General features: G+C 39.0%; 2 protein-coding genes and 1 pseudogene across 2 annotated transcripts; 2 read left to right on the forward strand and 1 right to left on the reverse strand.

Moving 5' to 3' along the window:
* On the reverse strand, positions 1–2,921 carry LOC132948218 (uncharacterized). The gene is made up of 3 exons (XM_061018601.1): positions 2,840–2,921; positions 725–1,201; positions 1–647 (listed from the first exon to the last, which is right to left on the reverse strand). Exons 1-3 carry the CDS (start codon positions 2,919–2,921, stop codon positions 1–3), a joined length of 1,206 nt encoding a protein of 401 aa, XP_060874584.1.
* Positions 2,922–3,610: 689 nt separating this feature from the next.
* On the forward strand, positions 3,611–5,258 carry LOC132948226 (putative nuclease HARBI1; annotated as a pseudogene).
* A 17,500-nt stretch (positions 5,259–22,758) lies between these two features.
* LOC132948241 (uncharacterized) lies at positions 22,759–24,501 on the forward strand. The gene is made up of 2 exons (XM_061018637.1): positions 22,759–23,053; positions 23,180–24,501. Exons 1-2 carry the CDS (start codon positions 22,759–22,761, stop codon positions 24,499–24,501), a joined length of 1,617 nt encoding a protein of 538 aa, XP_060874620.1.
* Positions 24,502–26,341: the final 1,840 nt, after the last annotated feature.

Below are 26,341 nucleotides of genomic sequence, written 5' to 3' on the forward strand. Positions count from 1 at the left end.
TTAGCATAATTTTGTCAAATTACTCCCTACAATATTTCTACGAAGTGCACTATCTCTAACAAATATAGTAACTTCTTTTATTTTCCCTATACAATTTCTAACTTTAGTAAAAGAATTCAAATCATTAATTACCAAATTCAAACGATGACTAGCGCAATGGAAAAAATTAGCCATGGGATACACATTTTTAATTCTTTTTTGCACTCCAGATATATGGCCAGCCATCGTAGCACATCCGTCGTACCCCTGTGTAGCACATTTATTCATATCAATATTTAGGTTAGTACATGCTTCTAATATTGTTTGAGTTATAAATGAAGCATCAAACTCTTGTAAGGGGAAAAACCCTAAAAATTCTTCATGTAAATTATTATTATACACATACCTTACACAAATTGATAACTGCTGAGTGACATTAATGTCAGCCGTTTCATCAACAATTAATGAAAAACAAAATGCTTGCATAGCTTCATTGGTAATCGCAGATCTTAAACTAGAAGATAAACATTCTAATAATTCATTTTGCACACGGCGTGATATGTACAATGCATTTTTATTGGATTTTTCTAAATGAGTTTTTAAAGTCAAATCACCAGCATCAACTCTAAATTTTAATACGTCATTAAATACTGCAGTGTTGTTTGTATCTCCTCGAATCGATAAATTATGTATTAATTTATTGGCTTTAATTTATTTCTATTTTTTTCAATTTTATTTCTATAACAAGAATCTAATACTTGGTCAATACCACAATTTGTTTTTTTCATATCATTAAAATCTTTGGATCGTATGAAAGATTCAATATGACATTTATTTTTCTCGTGTTGATTAGCCTTTTCTACAAATTTTTTATGATTTACAAACGAGCTGGTAATAAAAGATCCAAAGTATGAACCGTGTGTCACATGAGCCCGGAAGAGAACACAAGTAAGGCAAAGAGCTCCTTTCAATAACTTTGAATATACTAACCATGGGTATTGTGAAAACCATTTATACAAAAATGGTCGTTTACTGTCTTCAACATCATTTTTAAAATTATAATGTTTACTAGGCTTCCATGGATTAGTTAAAAGATCAAACTTTTTATCTTCAGAAATTTGTGAATAAGTTTCTATAAAATGTCCTAAATCGTTATCAGAAAGCACATTGGTGTGGTCTACAGAAATTAATGCAGGATCAGCTACACATTCGTCTACTTTATCTTTTTGACAAAAAAGTTAAGTCTAATAAATAAATAAATGAGTAACACGGTTGCTGGTAAAAATGAGTTGCTGTATTGTACACAATAATCAAGAACAGTAAAATATAAATCACAGCAACATCAAGTATAAAATATAAAAACAATCTTGGTAGACAATAATATTGGCCGTTTTAGCTGTAAGCTCGTAAAAGTGTAATATAAGCTACTGGCTCAACAATACAATAAACTAATAATATGGCAAGCTATTTGAGCTGCTAAAGAATAATATAAATATGTGGCCCAACAATATAATAATTGAAGGCAGCTAATTGAGCTATAATATAAAATATATAATAACAATAAATAACTCACAGATCGTGGAGCGCAGACTGGCCAGCTGGTCCTGTAGCTAATCACTATACAATGTTAACACAATAAATTATGAGCAATATAATAATTGACAAGTTACAATAATTGCAAATTATTTATAATATATGACAATAAATAAAATAAGTCTTCGTGGTGATTTGCGCTAACGACAATAATACAAATTCGGTGACGATTCGCGTCCACAACAACGGTATAATAAATAGTAGTTGGCGATTTGCGCTTGCACAATATATTATTATAATAATATTTTAGTAGCGATTAGCGCTCACTAAAAATGAATCAATAAAAATACAAGGATGGCGATTCGCGCACACAATTTTCAATATACAGTAGAATCCGCTTAATTGGGACACATCGGGCGGTGACCTATTTGTCCCCATTATCCGACTGTCCCGATTAACCAAATAACTAATAAACCGAAACTATTAAAGTGCATATATTATACAATATACATACAAAATAACTTTATTTAAAAAATACATACATACACACTTAATCAATACTTTATTTAAAAATTACATAATACCTATGTACTATTTAACTATTATTATTATTATTATTATTATTAGTAGTTGTACATTATGTATACATATTTACTATTTAGCATTATTATACATATCGTAAATTAATTAGATTATTATTTTATTACATATAGATATGCATTGCGGATTTTCCAATTATCAACAATTTTTTTTTATCAGTGCCTGCCATATTACAACAACATAAAACTGTTATGCGATCCATAGCTTTTTTTGATCCTTCAAGTGTTTCACGTTTATAGCACAAAGAACCATCCGGAGTCGCTCGGTAGAATAACCCAGTTTCATCGGCTCCTCATGTCCTGAGGAGAAATTTTTTTAAGAATTTCCGGTAATTTAGCTAACGACCATTCATTAGCACCGTTCGTATCAGCACTAGATTTTTCTCCGTGAAATCGCTTAAATTTAATGTTATGCCTATCCTTCCACCGACTTATCCAACCTTCTGTGTCCTTAAAATCACTACCTATGTCCAATTTTTTGAGCAAAAATTTCAGCTTTCTGCTCTAACATGGGGCCAGAAATACGAACACCACGTTGTGTAACAGCAGAAAACCATTCGTTCATAGCTTTGTCTACTTCGGGATCTTTGCCTTCTCGTTTTCTTTTTCTGTTTACAGGTGCAATTTTGTTGTCGTTTAATTTTCATATTGTTCACGAATAGCTATTTCATTATTTTTCAATCGGTTTAGTACCGATTTAGACGTGCCTATTAATTTCTCTAACTCACGAAGACTAGTACTATGAGGTTGAGCCTTCGTTTTATCCAGTACAGAAATTTTTTCAATCAATGTTAAATCTTTACGAGACATAATATTGTTACGTAACAACACAAACTGGGATTAATAAAAACGCACATACATTAATACACATCGACGAAAGAACGTGAACTAAAGGTTTTCGATTTTGTACGTAGGCTAGTTGACTCTTATCGTGGTAATGGAAAAAAATGATTGACATAATTGGCGTAAGATATAAGTAAATTACCTGTATGTACAATATATGTACATATACGTGCGTATATAAAATATAATAGAGCCGTAAATATTAGATAATTACAGTTTCGATAAGAAAGTAGATAATTTAGGACAAAATATCTTGTTAAACGATTTTATTTTTGTCCCTTATAACCGATAGTTTGTCCCGGATAAACGAAGTTAAATTGCATTAAACTTATACATCCGTTCGGGACTATGACAATTTGTCCCCATTAAGCGGTTGTCCCCTTTAAGCGGTGTCCCAAATAAGCGGATTCTACTGTATTCGAATTTCATTATACTTTTAACACTTAAGTAATACTTAACGTGCTAAAAGCTTTACTTAAACTAAACCATACCTAATGTAGAGTTTATCTGTCATTTATGTTTTATTTTCTCAATGATAATCATTGTGTTGTGTGATTTTATAAGTAAAAATTGTTTCAAATCTATATTTTGTAACTATTCAACTATTCAAGTTAAATTAAGTAATTGTGTTATACTTGTATGTTTTAATTTTCAAAATGAATGAAATTATACTTTACATATCGGATTCATCACTGTCAAGTGACGATGAAGACATTGTTAACTTTATTGAACGATTGAATCGCCCAAGAAAAAAGCGAATTTATAGAAACCGATTAGATCATTTCAGTACTTGGGATGAGATTGAATTTTATAATCGTTTTCGTCTATCAAAACGTGTTGTAAATGTAATATTGGCATTAATTGTGGATAAAATGCAATCTCCTACCAACAGGTATGCTAAAGTTAAACGAAATAAAAAACTTAATACAAAGTAAAATATAAGGCATATCTTACAAAAACTATTTTTAATTTTTAGAAATCATGCGATTACTCCCGAGCAAATGATGTTATTAACATTACGCTTTTTAGCATCAGGAAATATGTTAATCACTGTTGGAGACTTTATTGGGATTCATAAATCTACAGCTGGAAAATGTGTTTGGAAAGTTTTAAAAGCCATTGCTATGTTGAGGTCTAAATGTTTAACATTTCCTAATGATGTTGAAGGGCTTAATAATTTGCAGCAAGGATTCTATAAAATAGCAAGGTTTCCAAAGGTCATTGGAGCGTTGGATTGTTCTCATGTGAAGATCCAATCACCAGGTACGAGTTAATACATACTATATAATATGCTCATTTTCAAAGAATATAATACAAGGGAAATCAAAAAAAAATTATGCAATCAAAATATTTCAAGTCTCATTAGCAATATTGTAATAATGAAATTGAATTGCATTTTTTGTCTTTTTGTCAAGTGTAAGGGTGAATAACAACCCCCCTGAATTAGCCAATCAATCAAACATTATGTACAAGAAACCATTTATTCAGTTGAATATTTTTATGCCTTTTACGAATTAACTTTTTATAATTTAAGATAATAATTTAATTTTTGAAATTATTTGTAAACTTTCGAAGTTTTATGTCCATGCTTCTTTATGTGTAATATAACAAGTATAACAAGTGAAAGTAAAATTATTGAAAGTTAATGTTTACATTACTGATTGATAAATAATTAGTAAATAATTAGTTATTAACTCTTAATTATTTTGTTATATTTATTACAGGGGGAAATAATGCTGAAACTTACAGAAATAGGAAACAATTTTTTTCTATTAATGTTCAAGCTATATGTGGCTCAGATTTGAAGTTTTTGGATATTGTGGTGCGTTGCAAGGTTCTGCTCACGATTCTCGAATTTTCAAAAATTCGAAAATTTGTGCTATGTTTGAACGTGGTAATGTTGGAAACGGTATACTACTAGCTGATAGTGGATACGCGCTGACAAAATATTGCATCACACCAATATTGACTGTTCAAACACCGGCAGAAAATTTGTTTAACGAGTCACAAATACGAACAAGAAATCCTGTAGAAAGAACATTTGGTGTATGGAAACGTCGTTTTCCAATTTTAGCTGTGGGTATTAGATTACGTGTGTGGAAAACACAAGCACTCATTGTAGCAACAGCTATTTTACATAATATAGCTGTAATTGAAAAAGATATTGTACTACCAAATTTGTCAGCTGATTTAGAGGAGGCTGTTAATTATGTAAATAATGTAGCTGATGACGGAGTAGTAAATAGACCACAAAATAATAATATAAGAAACCCTTACATTCAGTACTTTCAAAATTTAGTTTAATTTAATTTAATTTATTTTAGTAACTAGTTAAATTTATATACATATAGTTTTTATTAAGAAGTATTAGTAAAAATTAGTAAAAAAATTGATTAAATTGAATTTAAATTATAGTATCTCGAGTTGTTTTTTTTTTAATAGCTCATTCACGTTGCAAAATTTGAATTTTCAAATCGTGCTCTTCCTGTTAATGCAGCATTTCAAGCTTCAACTTTTCATTTTTTAATAAACTTGTTTTTTTTTCTCATCAGCTAATTCACTCCATTTTTTGTTGGTTATTGTGCCAGATGTTTTCACTTTTTTTTGGAGAGCTACGACAAAAAATTATAAATAGCAAATCAATTGTTATCAAAATAATTTTTATTTATAAGTTTTGCTAATGTTTCACATTCCAATTTATAATATTTTTCTGAGAGCTTATATACACATAATATAATGACACCCCAATCAAATATTTGAATAAATAGCTTATTATATTTAAATAAAGATTTTTATTTTTTAAATATTATTATAAATATAATATCAATTATATATTTACGTGTGTTGTTCGATCTCATAGTTGCATCTATTATTATTTCTTTTTATAACGTTTCATTTCCACCATTACTCACGCCAGCCTAATAATAAAAAGTACCTAATTATATACTATTATATACAAATCTAAACTCGTACATTTTTCTACATTAGACTCACGGAATAAATATCAGATGGTATAGTAATCAACGAGTATAATTAGAAACGAGTGTTTTTAAAAGTGCCGGCGAATAATCATCCCATTTAAATACAGTGTCATCTGGGGAACTGCTTTTCTCTGGTACTGTATCAATCCATGGTGAAGCCTCTAAATCTAAAAATAAATTCAAAAGATAATTATTATTATAATTATAAAAAATTTATAAAAAGTAAATATATACCTGAAACAGCGTCGCAATCAAATAAGGCATCATCTTGTATGTTTATAAGGGAAAGTATATGGTTTTCTGTCGCAGAAAAAGATGTTGTTGGAATAGGTGGACCTCCCTGGTACCTTTGACATATTTTTTTTCGTTGCATAGTTTTGATTTAACAGTTTTTTTGCAATTTTCCAATTTTTTCCTTAAAACATTAGTCGAGCGATTTTCCATTACAGAGTTTTGTGAGTTAAATTCATCTGTTAACTTTTCCCAGCATGCATTTTTTTGTTTCCAAGTTTGAGTATCAGACTTTTTACTTTCTAATTGGTCCCAATACTTGGTCATAAGCGATTGTAATAAATCAACTTCAGTATGAGTGAAGTTTGAACTTCTCTTTTTCAAAATTTCATTCTATATATTAAAAAAAAATTAAAATTAAATAAATAATTACATATATTATAATAAACAGATATTATTTTATTTTCATATTATTTTAGGAATCATTTTAGCCATTATTTGAATAAAATTGATTGAAATTTGAATATTACTAGATAGAAAAAATTATAAAATATTATTCCACGACTGGGAAATTAATTCTTTATCGTTCGCGTAGGTATACGTATAGGTAGTACCTATTTAAACGCGTGCACCAGATATCACTTTTGAACGCGAGTTAAATACCAGTTGTTTTAAGTAAGAAACTTTGTACATTCAAAAATTCTTTTCACTACTAGTATCAAACTTTATACCACGATAATTAATCCTAGAACATTTCCAGGAATTCAACTATTACCTACTTTAGTTTTTTAATGCAATATTATACAATAATGATACATAATATAATATGAATGTTATATAAATAATATTTATACAAATAGTTACTTACCTTATTCATTTTTAATATTAATGGTTTTTTTTTATACTATTTAGTGTTCACGACAGATCAGACACGTTTAGTAATGACTTTTAATAATTAAAATAATAAATCAATGATAATTAATCGAAAAATCTATTTTGATAATATTTATTTTTGTAACATCTATGTAAAATCATGGAAGAAAATTGAAAAAGTATAGCTTTGTTAAGGGTAACACTTAAACTAATTGATATACGGAATACAAATTAAACTACACTTAAGAACTACACTTCAGTTTAGTAAAGTTATAGCTTAAATGGAATATGAAATACCGGCCCTTAATCTCGACTTGGGACTAACTAGATCGTTCACATGGACTTTTGAGATCACCGATGTTAACAAGGGCATCATCGGAGCAGATTTTTTGCATTACTACGGTCTATTAGTCGACGTCCGCCGCAACCGCCTAGTCGACTCGAATTCCGGACTGGCATCGAAGATCATTACCACGAACACGGTTTTGAAAACCATTTGCGTGGTCTCCTAGCCCCACGTATATGGACCAAGTTGATCACTGACTATCCGGAAATCACACGTGAGTCGCCCGTGCCAACAGTTTTCACGCATAAAGTCGAGCACGTGTTAACAACTACCGGACCACCGTTGTTCTCGCGTCCGCGTCGCCTCGCACCCGATCGCCTGGTCATCGCACGAAAAGAGTTCGGCTTCATGCTTCGCGCAGGGATATGTCGGCCATCGGATAGCGCGTGGTCCAGCCCGCTATTGCTCGTCGGCAAGAAAGACGGCTCATTTCACCCGTGCGGAGACTACCGAAGGTTGAATGCCATCACCAAGCCTGACCGGTACCCACTCCCACACATACATGATTTTACCAGGAACCTCTACGGTAAAACGATTTTTTCTAAACTGGTACGGGCCTACTATCAAATTCCTGTCGCGCGCGACGACGTGTCGCAAAGACCGCCGTGACAACGCCTTTCGGCCTCTATGAATTTCCGGTCATGTGTTTCGGTTTAAAAAAATGCAGCACAAACCTTCCAACGCTTCATAAACAACATTCTCCGTGGCCTGGATTTTGTTTTCACTTATATTGATGATGTTTTGATAGCATCAAGCACAGAGTCCGAACACGAAGCGCATTTACGTTTGGTACTAAAGCGATTCCAAAAATTTGGCTTCGCAATCAACGTCAACAAATGCATTTTCGGCGCATAACAATTAATTTTTCTCGGCCACATCGTTAACAGCACCGGTTGCAGCCCACTGCCCGAGTGGATCAGTGAAATCCAAAATTGGTCCCTCCAACTTCAAAAAAAGGACTCCAACGTTTCATGGGTTCAATAAATTATTACCACTGGTTTATATCTAATGCTGCACAGTTGCAAGCCCCGTTGTTTGAACTCGCCGCGTCGATCAAGAAGAAAGACGGAAATCTAATTTGGACACCCGAGACCCGCGATGCTTTCGTCAAATCTCGTGACGCTCTCGCGAACTCATTGCATTTGTCGCACCCGAAACCGAACGCTAAACTCTGTACAAATGGAAATAGGTGCGGTGCTGAAACAATTACTCGATGATTCTTGGGAACCCCTCGGATTTTTCTCCAGGAAGCTAACGCCCACGCAGGTCCGTTACAGTACGTTCGACAGAGAGTTACTCGCCGCTTATCAAGCTACTCGTCATTTTCTACATCTCATCGAGGGTAGGCACGCGGTATTGCTCACAGATCATAAACCGTTGAAACACATGTTTACGGTCAAAACTGACAAGTACAGTGATAGACAGTTGCGCCACATCAGTTTTATCGCACAGTTTGTGCAACAAGTCAATCACATACAGGGTGACAAAAATGTAGTTCCAGATGCACTTTCTCGACTCGAGACTGTCACTCTCCATGCACAACTTCCGGATTTCATGACGTTGTCTAAGGACCAGGATGAAGATCTGGAACTTCAACGCATACTTAACGGCACATCGGGCAGCTCATTACGTTTACGTGATACTGGATCAGGACTAGTCTATTTCGACACTTTGGCAACCGGCAGGTCACGTACGTACGTCCCCGCGACATTTCGACGCCGCATTTTCGACATTCTACACAATCAGGCACATCCCGGCATCAAAGCCACCCTCTCGTTGGTCAAGGAGCGTCATTGTTGGCCGGACATGGATCGGCAGGTTCGCAACTGGACCAAACACTGCACAGTTTGTCAACGGATCAAGGTTCACCGTCACGTAGTAGGTATCGCCGATAATGCCTTTCTCGACACCAGACAGACGTTTCGGACACGTTCACGTCGATTTGGTCGGACCACTCCCTTCTTTTTTTATAAGACTTTTCATTCACAAATATGTCGTCTAAAGGCGAGGTACTCGGAGAATTGATTAAAGCTAAAGAAAATATTAAACGCAAGTATATCGCATTAAAACATGGAAAGCTGATATTCAATCTTTTGTATCACAAACACTTCAGCCAATAATCGAACCTCTGAACAAATTACAGACTTCCAAAGTCGATAATGATATGGTTTCCAACGCATCCGACAACCGGTTTACAAATTTTCGTAAATTAGAAGACCAAGAAAAAGATAAAGTATATGGCCCAAAAAAAAATTCTCAAGGCATTATAAAATTAGGTACAGAAGTAATACAATTTAAAAACGGTGTAATAATTGTGAGAGAAAACTCTTATCCACTGACACAGGGGCTTGGCGAGTTATTGTGTTCCAGATATCCAATGCAATACACTGCTAATGACTTAAATACGTATAAAGAAATACTGATTCATACTTCAGCACATTTAACACAGGACGGAACAAAAATTAGGAAGGGTGGTACAAAGTATGAGCAAATTATTAGCAAGCTATTCACCTCGGGTTCGGGTGTGAAATTACAAGCGCATAATTTAGTATATTGGAATGATCCAAACGAGTTGGTTGATAGGTTACGACTTCTTTTAGCCTCACAAGCTGCCGGTAATACAGGGCTTTCCAACGAAATACTTTCAATTTACGAAGAATTGTATGAAACGGGTTTAATAAAACGAATTCCAAATGTCTAAACGCGATATAGCGAACGAACTACACAAACCAGCAAGAAAAAATTATGCAAGGCGAAGAGTTAATGTGTATGGTAAAAACGATCTATGGCAGGCAGACTTGGTGGAAATGATACCTTATTCTAAAAAGAATAAAGGCTATAAATATTTTCTAACTATCATAGATTGTTACATGAAATACTCTTTCGCTAAACCTTTAAAGTCGAAAACGGCTAAAGAAGTTTCAAATGCAATGTCAAAAATACTACTGAAGCGCTCGCCAAAACTATTACAGGTCGATAACGGTAAAGAATTTTACAATGCGACATTCGATGCGTTGATGAAGAAACACAATATACATAAATATTCTACGTATAGTACAACGAAGGCCTGTATCATTGAACGCCTGAACAGATCAATTAAAGAAAAAATGTATAGGGAGTTCACTGCACGAGGAACACATGAATGGGTTTATATTTTACAATCTCTGATTAATGAATATAATAATTCAAAACACAGAACAATATCTATGACACCCAGAAAGGCTGATAACAATCCTTCTTCGGTAAAATTAAAGCAACGTCCGATTCTTAATGGAAAAATTAAATTTAACATTGGTGACAACGTCCGTATCAGTATATATAAAGGGGTATTTACAAAAGGTTATTTGCCGAGCTGGTCCACAGAAATATTTAAAATAACCAAAATAAACAAGACATCCCCCACTACTTATCAACTACAAGATTATACAGGAAACCCGATTTTAGGTTGTTTCTACTCTGAAGAAATTCAAAAGACCAATCTCCCAAACGATTATTTAATCGAGAAAATTATCCGTAGGAAGGGAAAACAGATGTTCGTAAAATGGCTAGGGTTTGATAATACGCACAATAGTTGGATAAATACGAGTGACATTAGAAAATAGCATCAGTCGAGCTCTAGGTATGAACGTGTTCGGATGTTCACAGGCTGGTGAAACAAGAAAATTTGTAACAAATCTCGAACAAACCATCAAATCATATTGTATAAGACTAGATAAATTTGGATATTTACTCGAGGAAAATCATAAGTCTATTCAAACACAAGAAGAACAAGTTGAAACACTTCAATTAACGTGTGATGATATACAAGAGCACCTTATAAAAATCAAAGCATTGTTACAAAATATCAATGAAAATACAGACAAGTTGAAACAAATTCCTGAAGTACTGTCATCCAAATAATAATTATGTCTACTGCCATCATTGATTTCCATTGCATTCTCGGGAGGGATAATAAATACATGATAAAAGAAATGTCTATAGTAGATGTAGAAACATGGGCCACCCAACATTGGATTTTTAAAAATTCAAAATCAATACAGGATAACAAGAGTCGGAAAATTAACAAGTGGTTGGAGCGTAATTATCACTAACTATCTTTGGAATATGGGTATGTTGAGTATGAAGAACTAGGTAGAGTACTGAATTCGCTAAAGTTCAGTTTCATATACGTTAAAGGCGATCAGAAAAAACAACTTCTTTTAGAGTATATTCCTTACTTCGGGATCATCAATATTGACGACATGGGGTGCCCTCCACAAGACCAAATATGTGATGAAGAAACTTATTCGCAAATGATTTTAGTAAATCTACTAGTTCGGATTTAATCGAATCAAGAAAGTAGATATAGTTTTGAATATTGTTGGTATTTTTCACGTAATACCAGGTAATTGCATGATTTCATGATGCAGAGATTTGTGTAAATCCTGAAGACTTTACGAGATTTAAACGTAATTTTTTAGCCTAACAGCCGACGTTGTATTTGCACTGGAAACACGTTTGCCATTATCGAGCGTAGTGTATGAATTTTTTTTAAAAAAAAAAACTAATTAGCTTATAGCACACTTATAAAAAAAAAAAAATGCTAACCTTGAAAGTCATAAAGTCCGAGATTCTCAACGGTGTCCAAAACTTCCAAGCATTCATCGTCATTCACATTACTCCAAAATTCGTCCATCGTGTTATCTCGTTCTGGTGATAAGCAATCATTTTGTCCGAGAAGATCGTTAACGTCTAGAACGTCCTCCCAGCATTCATTCACGTAACTCGTAAATTCGTCCCTCGCGTTATCTCGAATGGGTGATAAGCGGACATTTTGTTTATCTCGTGCAGTTGATACGCAATCTTTACGAACGGATGATGTACCAGGCTGTAAGTCTGGTACAAAGACGTGTGGCGCGATTTGTACTATACCTGATAAAACATTTGAAATATAATAATAATAATAAATATTTAAAGTGGATACAAAAATACATACCATGAACATTTTTCAAATGTTTATTGAGACCGGCCTTATAACTGAACGTAATACCACACCTAATACATGGGATACGCTCGGCGTTGTGATTTTTTTCGTGTCTAGTTAGACTACGTTTCACCGTGAATTCCGAAGGACATTGTCGACATTTAAACATTTCGAGATGTGTTTTTCGGTGAGCGATCAAATTTGACTTGTATACGAATTTCTAAAAACATTGTTCGCATTTAAACATTTTAAAATAAATGAACAAAAAAAATTAAAACGTTATATGATAATTACGTGCGTAGTATTGACACAGAGCGATCGAGAGAGATATAGGTTAATATGGTACGACATAATATCATCAACTACTGGGAGTAATGAATAGCGACTATTCATTCATTCAAAAAATCCCTGCCTTAGCCGCCGCCGCCGCTGCCACCACCGATCCCAGTTATACAATGAAATACAGGGTCATCGGTTTGTTGTATATATCGGGTGTGTTAATATCCGTATGGTAAAGTGTTCCATAGATACGTATCTAGTAATATACTTCTATTACTATGTAGAACATTGTCCACAAACTGTTGAAATCACACATTTTTTTTTTTTATTATTTTTATATATACCTATATATTAATGCGGAGGAAGATCTCAAACCTCTAGCCAACAAACTAGGTGTGTAGTATCAGTTGTATGGTATACCACATTTTCCTATCAGGTATGCAGGATGTGTTTGGATCCATGTTTTTCAAATAAATCTCTAATTCATGTGCACCACTTTTTTTGGATATGTACATTGCACGTCCTAGGAAAATAGAAATATTGTATGCCTGTAGCAAAACTTCAGGTCGTATTATACAGATCTTCATCTCGAGTACTTCCCGTATGATATGTCTCATATGAAATAAATACGAAACATTTCCGATACTTAGCTTAATACAAACGTATTCAAGTTGATATATAATGTATACCTGAATGTTATAAATATGTAAATACGTAAGGGGAGAAAAAAAAAGCGTGGTAAATAGTTATAAATAAGCGTTTATTAGTATCTGTATAAACATCGTTTACTTATCTAAAATTCATTTATCGTGTTAAATATTCGAGACGTTAATAATTCTATATCTGCTGCATCTAAGTTTACAGGTATAAAACCGTGCATTTTTTTAACTCATTCGTTCCTACCCATATCTGCAAGCGACGCCTACAAGTTTCGCATTTTTTAAATTCTCTAATTATACCTAGCATACCTGCAGACCTGCAGCGAGATGTTATTCGAATTTGATTATATATAATATTTTTGTATATATGTATGTATGTATGTATGTATGTATGTATGTATGTGTGTATGTGTGTGTATGAGCGTTCATATGTAATTGAATGAATAAAGGACTGGGCGGCTTGTTTGTATACTATATGGAATACTGGAATCGTGTGTGTGTGTGTGTGTGTGTGATGTGATATGAAAGTATGTATCTATGCATGCATGCGTGTATGGTTGATAAGGTATATAACCTATATGTTGAGCTTGTGTGTGTTGTAAATATTATTATATAAGTTCAGAATGAAAACTGATGAGTACTGTATGGTGTGTAATACTATATTATAGTTTGTATGTGTATGGTTATATCATATTTATATGTATAAATATACCTATGTATCGTATGCTAACGATGCGTTTTATTGATATATAAGTAATAAGTATATAAATTGTATAATAATATGTTCAGGGGTTTGTGATAATGATGTGTGTATAATTGTTTAGATATATGTAAGTACCTATGTATATTTGAATGTGTGTGTTTGTTTGAGATGTATAACGTGTGTGTGTATGTATGTATGTATATATATGTATGTATGTATGTGTATGTGTGTTTATACGTAAGTGCGTATGTAAGTAGGTATTTATAGATGTGATAACTGATAACACAGATATGATAACGCGGTGGCGGGCTCGCGCGCGTTCGCGGCGGCCCTTTGTAAGGTATAGTGATTGTGGTGGTGGGGGTAAATAATACATCTCGTACACATGCGAACGATTGTCGTAAACACCAGTTAAATGAGATAGAATATACCTAGTAAACATAAGCGAGTAAATTGCGCAGCGGTGTGGTTGTCGTATGGAAAGCGATCGGTTCGAGATCGAATCCCGGTTCGGCAAAAAAATTTTTAAATTATTTTCCGCGGCTAATTGATAGGGAAGAGTGGCGGGGGGAATATCGTATAAGTGCGTGATTGATGGCAGGGGGTATATGAAGAGCGGGGTAGCGGGGGGAATGTCGTGTACGTATGTGATAGATCTGCTCAACCCATGGGTTGTGCAGAGGTGGTGTACAGATGTATAGATAGATGTATAGATATGTATGTGGGATGTGCAACGGGCTTCGCGGGATGTGCCATCAGGTATAGGGATGTGCTAGCAGGATGCGGTTCTAGAACTCTCCTTTTTATCCTACTGTTCACTCCAAACAAACAAAACGAACAACGATTATGGCAAGGGTAGCCCTGTGGGTAACCGTTACGAGAAGCGAGAACAAAATAAAAAAATAAAAGACGATTCTCCGGGGACGTGTAGGTGATCCCTCTCGTGCGGGTCGTCGATCAAAACTGGGCACATACCAATCTGGTTCACCGAACGGCCGGCCGACGGTTCACGGCGTGGGTGTCGCGCGCCTGCGTCGTCCGTCGTCGATTGGCGGTTTGTTTGAGAAGCGCTGCGCGGCTTTCCGCGTAAAAGGCTATTTGAATTCAAACAGCTATTACGCGGGACCGCGTCATACTCCCCCCTCACCCAAACTGCCAACGTCGGTGGTGTTCCGGCAGTTGCCGGTGTTGTCAAGGGGTGTGTGTGGAGGGTGGTTGTGGTAGACACCTGTCCGTGGGTACGCTTTTCCAGCTGTGTTCAGCAGACGTGGCCCTGGTGGTGTCTAGTCATGTTGGGGAGACGTGGGGGGACTGAAGTACATGAGGCTGACCTCCATGTCTTCAGTGTCAGCCATGCCTGCGGCCGTCTCTCCTAACAGGTCCGCCTCCTCTTCCGGGGATATTTCCATATCCACTGTTTGGGGGTTCGCAGCTGTTAATTGTTCCGTGGTTCGTTGGTTAGGCTTATTTCGGCGTTGGCGGGCGTTAAGCGTGGCCGGTGGTGTTGTCTCGGTGGTGGTGTTTTGTGTTGTGGGCAGCGGGTTGACGGGCGTTCCTGGAGGATGGTCGATGTCCTCGGCGCTGGTATCGGTATCGCAGTCTCGCGGGTGCCCTACTAGTCGACGGTGGTGGCGCCGGTCGAGTTTTGGCCGCCGGTCGTGCTGTGGCTGCGGGTCGTGCCGTGGCCGTCGGTCGTGTCACCCGTCTGGGGCTGCGCGACCTATTAAGCCGCATTGCGGTTGCGGGTTCGCCGCACGTCGCCCTTTGAAATATTACGGTGCGGTCTTCCCACCCTCGTGTGTAGGCGGCCCACAGTACCGGGTCCCGTTGTAGCTGCGCCGTGGACATCTGGCGTACCCGTGCCGCCGTGGCGGTGTTGGTGCCCTCCTCCAAGCTGGCCGACCTCAGCAGCTGTTGGCTGCGTTCCAGCAGTTCCGCCGCTTGTTGGAGGGTGCTGGGTGTCGTCGGGGGTTGACGTTCCATTTGGTAGTGTGGTGCTATTCCGACTGAAATTATGTACACCAAATGCTATTGTGGATTTATGGTTGGGATTGGGGTTGGGTGGGGGGTGTTTTGGGCGCTGCGGTGTTCACGCGTTTTAGGCAGAACACGTGAATTTTGCGTGCTGGCTGTTGGTCTGTGGTGACACACCTTTGCCTACGCGTTTGTGTAGCTTTACCGGTCCCCACCATTTCAGTGCGAAGCCGGCGTGAAATTTTTTGTGCGCGTTTGACAGGTTGTGTGCCTTGTAGTACACCGTGTCACCTGTTTTGTACTTTGTGTCCGTCAGCCCACCTGTTACCGGTGGTGCGGTCAGTACATTGTTTTCGCGACTTACCCTAGCCATATTTATTTGTTCGATCGGATTGTCCGCTGTCCGCGACAGTATCCAGTCCCCCGGCCTTTTTCCCTCTCTCCCGAGGACGAGTACCGATGGTGGATATCCTGTCCGGTCGTTACGCCTGTTCCTGATCGAAAAAAGAATGTGTGCTAGCTTGGTGTCCCAGGTGTTGTGGTTGCCGTCGACGAGTAGCGCGCGTAGACCTTTTTTTAATTCCTGGTTACGGCGTTCGACTGGGTTTGCCCTCGGGTGATATACCGGAGTTGTCCAGCCCTCGGCCCCCCCCACTGTTCGATCGCCTTACGCATATCGTTTGCTACGAACTGTGGGCCGTTGTCGCTTAAGCACACACGGGGGTATCCGAAAGAATTCTCGTTCGAGCGGTTCGGTTATTGTTTTTGTAGTGGCTGTTCCGAGGGGGTATGCCTCGGTCCATCTACTAAACAGATCCGTGGCGACCAGTATATATTGTTTTCCCCTACACGTACGTGGGTAGGGGCCCATGAGGTCTATGCTTATCACCTCCCAGGGGTGTCGGGGTATTCTGGTAGTCGCGGGGTCTCCTGCGCGCGTGTTTAGTGGTTTGGTACACGCGCATATGTGACACGACTTGACGTACAGTCGGATGTCGTTTTTTTGTCCTTTCCAAAAAAACCGTTGTTATACTGCTATGTACGTTTCTTTCCAGCCCGGGTGGTTTGCGAGTACGTGATCGCGGTATGTCCAGATCACGTTCTGCGTCTTGTCTTTGGGGATGACTACGGGTGTGTGTTCGCCCAAATTTATCCGCAGAAGACCGTCGGTAAAAATGTATTGTTTATTTTTTACCCGTGGTACTTCCGGTATTGTGCGCTGGGTCGTCCGTTGTCATGTTGTGCGCTGTGTCTCGTGTATTGGGGTCATTGGCCTGCCATGTAACGAGCATAGCGTGTGTGATTGTGGGACCACTAGTGGTGTTAGCCGGGTTCGTCGTGGCGAACAAATTGTCGGCCGGCGAGATAGTAGCAGCGGTGAGTGGTGAGGTGGGTACTCCTACTAGTCGTTCCTCGTCTACCGGTGGCCCGGTGGTTGGGTTGCGGGATAGCATGTCCGGCGCCTCGTTCTGTACGCCGGCACATGTGTGGTTTTGTAGTCCAGGTTAGCCAGCTGCAGTGCCCACCTGGTTAACTTGGAATTTGTGTTTTTGGCTCGGTGGAGCCATGTTAGTGCCAAGTTGTCGGTGAATAGGTCAAAGCGGCGGGCCTCTAGGTATGGTCTAAACTTGTCGGTTGCCCAGATTATCGCGAGGCACTCGCGTTCTACCACGGCGTACCTTGTTTTCGTATCACTAAACTTTTTGCTTGCGTAGGCGATTATCCGCCTTTCATCCGGGCTGTCACCCCGTTGGAAAAGGACGGCACCTGCTCCTATTTCGCTAGCATCGGTTTGTAGGCAAAACGGTTTTCCGTAATCCGGCGTCGACAGTTTTGGCGAATCGTACAGGGCGTGTTTTATTTTGGTAAATGCGGCCTGTTTGGTTTCGGTCCACGACCATTTGGTCCCCTGTTTAAGTCTATTCGTTAGGGGTGCTATGGTGTCCGCGTAGTTGTCGACAAACTGGCTGTACCAGTTGCAAACGCCCAGGAACTTCCGTAGGTCCCTCAGTTTGGTTGGTAGTTTATGATGCCCTCTAGTTTCTCCGGTTGCTTGTGAGGATTTCCTTCGGAGGTGACTAGGTGTCCGAGAAATGACATTTCGGTGGCTCCGAATTTGCACTTTTCGGGGTTGCATGTCAGCCCGTGCCTCTGTAGGCGTTCTAAAACTTTGTCCAAGTGGCACTGGTGTTCGTCCACAGTGTTCGAAAACACCACTATATCGTCTAGATATACGCGGACGAACTCGTCCAGGTACCCCCTCAGGACTTCGTCCATTAATCGCACGAAGGTCATGAGGCTGTTTTTAAGGCCGAAGGGGAGGACTCGGAATTGGTATAGGCCCCAACGCGTCCGGAATGCCGTGTATTTTCGCGCGTTTTGGTTAAGTGGGACCTGCCAGTAACCCGACTTAAGGTCCAGGACGCTGAATACTTTTGCGCCTCTCATCTGACGTATCAGCGTATTGAGGTCGGGCATTGGGTAAGCGTCGGACTCGGTGATATCTTTGAGCCGCCTATAGTCAATGCACAGTCGAGGTGAGCCGTCTTTCTTTTTTGCTAGGACGATGGGTGCGGCCCACGGGGATGTGCTTTGTTCTACCAGTCCCTGCTCTTCCATGTCCCGTATCATGGTGTCGATTGTGGCCTGTTTTACCGGTGGGTAGGGATATGGTTTGAGTGCTATGGGTGTTTGGTTTTTGAGGAGGATGTCGTGTTCTATTAACCTGGTGCGTCCTACCCTACCGTTGAATACGTCCGGATAGTTGCGTACTACTTCGGCGAGTTTCGCGCGTGTGTGGTGGTCACCGTTTATTGTTAATTTGTCGACATCTAGTGCTGGGGTTGGGGTGGGTGTCCGCCCTTTCCAGCACGCTGTTCTTCTGCTATCCGAACCTAAATGGAGAGTGCTCGTTGTGTAGTCCCAGGTGACTTCATTTTGTACGAGAAAGTCGTGACCTAGGAGCATGTCGCAGTACAAATTTTCCAGAATGGCTGCGTTGAAGGTGACCGTGAGGTCTCCGATTCTGGCTACGAATGTGGAGGTACCACTCATCATTGTGGTATGTTCGTCCGCCATTCGTACCTGAGTTGGTTGTCCGTGTGGGGGTGTGCCATATTTATGTGCTATGTTCGGGCTTACATACGATTTTTGTGCTTGTGAGTCGAGTAGAGCTGTTACGGGGCCTGACCTAAATTCGAGTTCGACCGCGGGGGTCGGAATTTTGTCGGGGCATACACGTTTAGCGTTATTCGACGGTGGTTGTGATGTATAGCTGGGTAACTGGTTCTTAACCGCGTTATCGGTACTATGGGGAGCGGTTTGCACCGCCATTACCAGAGCATCCGTTTCGGTTACCTATGTGCTATGGGTGTGTACCGTATGAATACGTGTTAATTCCGTAGTAGGGGTCGTTGTGTGTGGTGATGATGACCTGCTACTTAACGGAATTTTAATTTTTTTGATGGGTGATATATCTGATGACGCCGAGTTTATTGATGCGCGTTTTATAGTTATATCCCCGTCTATTGCCGAACGTTGTGTGTGGTGGCGTGGTTGTGTGTTTGTGTGTGTGTGTGTGTGTGTTTGAGGCGGTGGCGTGGACAATTGTCCGTCGACTCATTTCCCGTTTCCCGAACGCGGCGTGTTCCCGGGGCAGTCACTGTTCCAGTGTGGACCTCCACAGAACCTGCACGGGTTGGGCGGTTGCGGTTTACCTGCAGTACCGTCCCGTGTACGCGGTTATTGCGTCGGTTGGGGCGGGCGGGTTTGGGAATAATTTTTGTACGCCGGTTTCGGCTGTTGTTGTATGGGCGTTTCGTCTGGTGTGTATTCCAGGATTCCAGCTACCCGGCGGAGGTCTCCGAAAGTCACTGGTCTCTGCAATCGTATATATAAGCGTGCGGTATTCGTTGCGCGTTAGACCGGCTATCGTACCGACTAGCTGTGTTTCAGATAGCCCGGTATTGATGCGGCGCGCGAGTTGATTTTTTTGTGTCACGAACTCCATAAGTGATTGCGTTGGTGTTTGTCGGACGGATACTATCTCGGCCCGCAGCCGTGATTGTAATTCCACGTTGTCGAATTTTTCTAAAAATTCGGCGCGGAACTCATCCCAGGTGAGGTCCAGTAGTCTGATGGTATTCCACCATGTACTGGCTGCACCCTTCAGCTGCTGCGTGACAATATTTGTCCAGGCCGACCTATCTATACGTGTTTGGTACAATATCGCTTCCGCTTTGTGTATAAATCGTACCGGGTCCTCGGGGGTTGTTCTGAGGAACTCCGGCAGCGAGTGGTTCGCTGCACATACGTCGTCGTATGGTATCAGCGTCAATTGTTGTGACGCATAGGTGTGTGTGGAGGAGGGGGCATGGTATAAATTTGGTGTATCATCGAAACGTAACGAACGTTCGGCGTGCTTGTTACCCGCGGACGGCGGTTCGCGTGCCGCGGAGTACCTCGTACTGTATTCCGTGTTGTTCGATGATACTGTGTGGTGGGGGCGGGTCGGTGCTGTCCCTTCCAGTTGGTGTTCCGGTGCTTGGCGTGCCATACCCATTTCCAGGGTTAGGTTAGGTTAGATTTCGAGATCATCCTTCGCGCCCGTATCCGACAACTCGCGCTGCCTGCATTCGTAGCGCAACTCCGCGGCGGTCAACTCATTAATATATTTTCCCGGCATGACGTCCGGTTGTTTTTCCGGTGTTGGTTACGGGAAAATATAAAATGTGGCTGTTGTCGGTGGAACGGTCGTCGCGTTCCTTCGATCAGCTGTGTTGACCGTTTATCGGTGTTTATTTGCGTACAGAATGTAGGTCAGTGGGTTGTTATTGTTTTGTTATTGCGCTTGCCGGTCGATCACAGTAACCGGTTTTCGCAGAGTGTTGTCACGGATGCGCGTGTGTGCGTTATGCGGCCCACTACTGCGATTAAAGAAGACGGCGGCTGTCGCTTTGAGCGGCGGCAGCAGTCGGATTATGTGGTATTTCTGTCCCGGGTGTTGACGTTATCGGGCGGTGGTGGTGTGGCCCTCTCGCGCTCTTGCATTCCTACCTACCTACGTCGCGTGTGTTTGGACTTTGGAGCGTCGCGCGTGGTGTAGTCGGTGCGTCCGTAAATCGGGCGACGCGACTGGTCGTTACGTTCTTATGTAATATGTTACGTAACGCCGGTTTTTCCGTTTTCGCCAGCTAACCACGTTTTTGTCGGATCGCGTCGGGGACTTTTTTCCAAGTCGCGCAACGGGGAGGGTATATGATGGTGGTAGTAAGGGGTAAGTTAATAAAGTTTTTCACTTACCGGTGATTCTTGTACGGGGAGCCAGTTGATGCGGACCTAGTGGGTGCCGCGTGGGTGAGGTGGATCGGGGTAACCAAGTTTTTCTTTAGTAAATAAAAACACAACTTTTGAGTTTATTCGTTCACTCCAAACAAACAAAAAGAACAACGATTATGGCAATGGTTATTAGCCCTGTGGGTAACCGTTACGAGAAGCGAGAACAAAATAAAAAAATAAAAGACGATTCTCCGGGGACGTGTAGGTGATCCCTCTCGGGCAGGCCGTCGATCAAAACTGGTCACATACCAATCCGGTTCACCGAACGGCGCGCCTGCGTCGTCCGTCGTCGATTGGCGGTTTGTTTGAGAAGCGCTGCGCGGCTTTCCGCGTAAAAGGCTATTTGAATTCAAAAAGCTATTACGCGGGACCGCGTCAAGGAGGCCATCAGGGAATCACCAGAACCTTTAACAGAATCAACTCTCAATACTATTGGAAAGGTATGAGGAGACAAATTAAGGAATATATACAGAAATGTCCAACATATCAGAAAAATAAAACGAACAACAGAACATTGAAGGAACCAATGTAATCACCACCACAGCAAACAGAGCATTCGAGAAAATTTTCCTAGATATTAGTCACGCCATGTACGCCTTCAGCGTAACATCGTTATTTCGTCGTTCCGCTTATAATACTATAATTTTGACTGTGCGAGTCAATCACCTCCGAATTTTTTCGTTGAAGTGTCTAAACATTCGTATTGTCTCAACCTTAAACATAACGTCTACCTTTCTTTGATCGGACCCGTGGGTGTCCCAAAAATCGAAAATCGGTAACATATTTAATTGCTTACTTGGGCGGCGTCTGCCCGCCCGTCCCGTGCGTGTTACCGGCCGACCGGCTTATCGGTCTAATTGCCTACCGTTGCTCGCTATCTCAAGTCGACGATGCTCGATTCAAGGTCGTCGGGTAAAAATAATAATTCCGCTCGTGCTAATGTCTCGAGTCAAAATAACTCTAATCGGCCTCCCAAGCCGACCGATAAAAACGTAAATAAGAAATTAACTATCAATACTAACTTAACCCGCGATAACTCGCACTGTTAGAAATAATCTAACATTCAACTTATTTTTAGAATAACAATAATCGATTAAATGATAAATAGTTCTCCTTCCATCAATGCTTTATCTATATCACTATAGAACTAATGATATCATAATGGAAGATAAGGTAACATTATTTGACAATTGTTTTCAGTTTAAAGTTGACGGTAAGCAAATTGTTAGTAGTAATCTAACGCGCGAGTGATCACGACACCCGAGTTGTTAGTAATAATCTAACGCGCGAGTGATCACGACACCCGACTTGTTAGTAATATTCTAACACGTGAGTGTTTACTCGGTGATTTTTGTATGTGTGTAAAATTCAAATTAACATTTTCAAACTAATATCATTATTTTTAGTGTCGAGTGTCATTTTATGATATTGTTTTCTTTGTAATTGTTTACTGTAATAATGAACAACGATAAAATTACAAATAAAGTAATAGAATGGTTGCAAGAAGATGAAGATACAAACATCAGTGACCTGAACTCAGAAACAGATACAGAATCTGAGCATTCAAATCATGACACTGAATCAGAACAGTCAGGTAATAGCGATTCTGATAATACACATACCCCGGCTTCAAATAATTTACTGAATATCCCTTGTTATGTTGGAAAAGATGGTACGAAATGGCTAATGCATAAGCCACAAACTACAAAAACTGCTCGTCAAAATATAATTACAAAATTACCGGGAGTGAAAGGTGCAGCTAAAAATTCAAAAACAATTTTAGACTGTTGGAAAATATTTTTTCCCGATAATATAATTATTTATATTGTCGAATGTACAAATCAACAACTTAATTTAATTCGTTCTAATTATACACGAGGTGAAAGAGACTGTCCACCAACAAATTTTGAAGAAATTTTAGCATTTTTTGGGTTATTATATTTGGCTGGTGTAAAGAAGGCTCAGCATTTGAACACCGATGAATTATGGTCTACCGACGGTACAGCTCCTGAATTTTTCTCGGCAACTATGTCTAAAAGACGTTTTCATACTCTCGTACAAGCAATTCGTTTTGATGATCGTAATAGTAGATTAGAGCGAAAAAAGACTGACAACCTAGCGCCAATCAGATATATTTTTGACCAGTTTTTAAAATCATGCATAGAAAGTTACACAATAAGTGAATACGCTACTATCGATGAAATGTTAGAAGCATTTCGTGGGAGGTGTAAATTTAGGCAATATATAGCCAACAAACCCGCTAAATATGGCATCAAAATATACGCTCTTGTTGATGCTAGAACATTTTATACTTCCAACATGGAAATATACGCTGGAAAACAGCCCCCAGGTCCATTTCAAAAAGATAATAGTGCAGCTTGTGTAGTGAAACGTCTAATAGAACCAATTGATAAATCCGGGCGAAATATTACAATGGATAATTATTTTACATCTGTACCTCTCGCCAACGAATTATATGCAAACCACCGGCTTACTATTGTAGGAACATTACGGAAAAACAAAAGAGAGATTCCACCAGAGTTTACTAATATAAAATCACGTCCATTACAAAGTACAATGTTTGCATATGGACAACATACAAACAACAGTCTTCTTTGCTCGTATGTTCCTAAAAAAAATAAAAATGTTTTAATGTTATCAACAATGCATCGTGATGATTATATTGACCCAGATTCGGGTGATTTGAAAAAGCCAGAAGTAATAACTTTCTACAATTTGACCAAAGGTGGAGTTGATGTAGTAGATCGACTAAAAAGTGAATATTCAGTTACAAGAATAAGTAACCGTTGGCCATTTACAATTTTTTGTAGTCTGTTGAATATTGGAGCAATAAATTCACAAATAATTTATAAAACGAATACGAATGATATATTTACTAGAAGACAATTTCTTACAGACTTATGCAAAATATTAACAAAACCCCATTTGTTAAAACGTGCAACAATACCTAGTCTTGGATTATCAATTCGCCAGAAAATACAAAATATTACAGGATTTCAAGCAGCACCAAAGGAAAACACTCCTCAAGGAAAGCCACGATGTACATACTGTCCAATACGTAAAAATAGATTCACACAGCATCAATGTAGCCTTTGCTCCAAACCAATTTGCAAGGAACATACTGCATCAACTAACCTAATTTGCCTCATTTGTAATAATCCTCAAGATTCAGATGATTAATATTATTTCAATTTTTTGCATGTATACATAAATTTAGGGTTTTAATTTATCAGTTAGTACTTTTTTTTTTCAAATTAAATATAAAAATGTAAAATGTATTGTAAGAATGTATACATTAAGTAAACCTATTTACTCATTTGTAATTCATTTTAATTATTAATATAATTAAAAGTTTTTGATATTAGTACATTATTAACGTTTTTTTTTAATGTATTTCAATAACAGCTTTAAAACACCTAAAGTGGTAAAATTAAAGTGGCACAAGTATCTCATATATATTGTCTTTTGTAAATAATGCAATAAATATAAATTGTATAAAAAGGAATTTGTGTTTTGATGAAATTCAATAAACTAATTGAGTGTTAGAAAAAATCTAACACGCGAGCAATTGCGTAAAAGACAACGCGCGAGTGATCCTGGGTTAAACAGCGACGTACGTAATCTCTCCGATGATTCCGATGACCAATCATGGTTTACAAATAAATCCAAACGTCTCGTTTCGCCAGGTCTTTCTTTAAAATCTAAAGAGCCAAAAATCTCTAAAACTAACACCTCCAAATTCTCCACGCCAAATCGCTATGAAGCACTCAGTGAAGTGGTTACCCCGACCCCATGGATACGGCTGAACAAACAAATGAACTTTCTCCTACAACTCCGCCACCTACATCACTACATCAATCGATTTTAACGATTTTTGCAAATCCTTACTATCGATCACGGGCGAAAACAGTTTCGAATGCAAATCGTCTACCAAACTCCTATAACTCACTACTACCAAAATCGAATTCTATCGCTTTATTATACATCTGCTAAACGAAAACAAATTCGAGTATTTTACTTACCAAGTCAAAGCTGGATAAGCCCTATCGGGTTGTAATAAGAAATCTTCACCCAACGACGGACACAAATTCCATTAAGGATGAACTAATTTCTAAGGGCTTCGCTGTAATAAACATCTCTGATATCCAGGAAAGACTAACTAAATCTCCTCTCCCGCTTTTTTTCGTCGATCTAAACCCGCCTCCTGAAAACCCAAATATCTTCAAACTTACCTCACTTTGCTACACAAAAATTAAAGTCGAAGAGCCTCACTCCCGGAAGGACCTTCCCCAGTGCCATAGATGCCAGGACTACGGCTGATTGGGCCGGGTACGTACAAAAATAGCCCGTGGTGCCCGGTCACCAGATGCTTCGTCCGCACTCTGTACACACCGACCGACCTGTGCTATTATGTGTATTTATGTATAGCACTCAACAGAAAGTGGACAGGGTCGCCGAGCAAATCCTGTGAGTGCTAGAGTGTGGTAGGTGTGTAAATGTGTGTATATAGGTGTGTGTGTGTGTGTGTGTGTGTGTGTGTGTGTGTGCTACAATTAAAATAATAATAAGAAATAACATGGTTTTGAGAAATAAGTCCTGTTGTATTATTGGTAGCAAAATTATAATATGGACAGCAACACAATCATATGTATATAGAATATAAACAACACGGCACTCTTGTACCGACAATATAAAAAACAATGAATAATAATAATATATATGTAAAAACTCACAGATTGTCGGTGCTTTGCTGGCCAGCCGCTACCACCTGTGTCAGTATAATAATTGTATGATAGGTGCACAACAATAATGGGTTAACAATAATAAAATAACTGGCTATTCGAGCCAGACAATAATATTTAAATGGCAATAGCTAGATACAGCGCTTGTGGCTAAATAATAATAATATTACAGTACAAAATGTTAATTAAATAAATCGCACTCGTGACATTATAACATAATAGTATTATGTGAAATAACGACGCGGTGTATCTAGACAAATAATAATAATATGCAAACG

This window comes from Metopolophium dirhodum, chromosome 1 (genome assembly GCF_019925205.1).
Source record: "Metopolophium dirhodum isolate CAU chromosome 1, ASM1992520v1, whole genome shotgun sequence".
In the NCBI taxonomy this organism is placed as follows: domain Eukaryota; kingdom Metazoa; phylum Arthropoda; class Insecta; order Hemiptera; family Aphididae; genus Metopolophium; species Metopolophium dirhodum.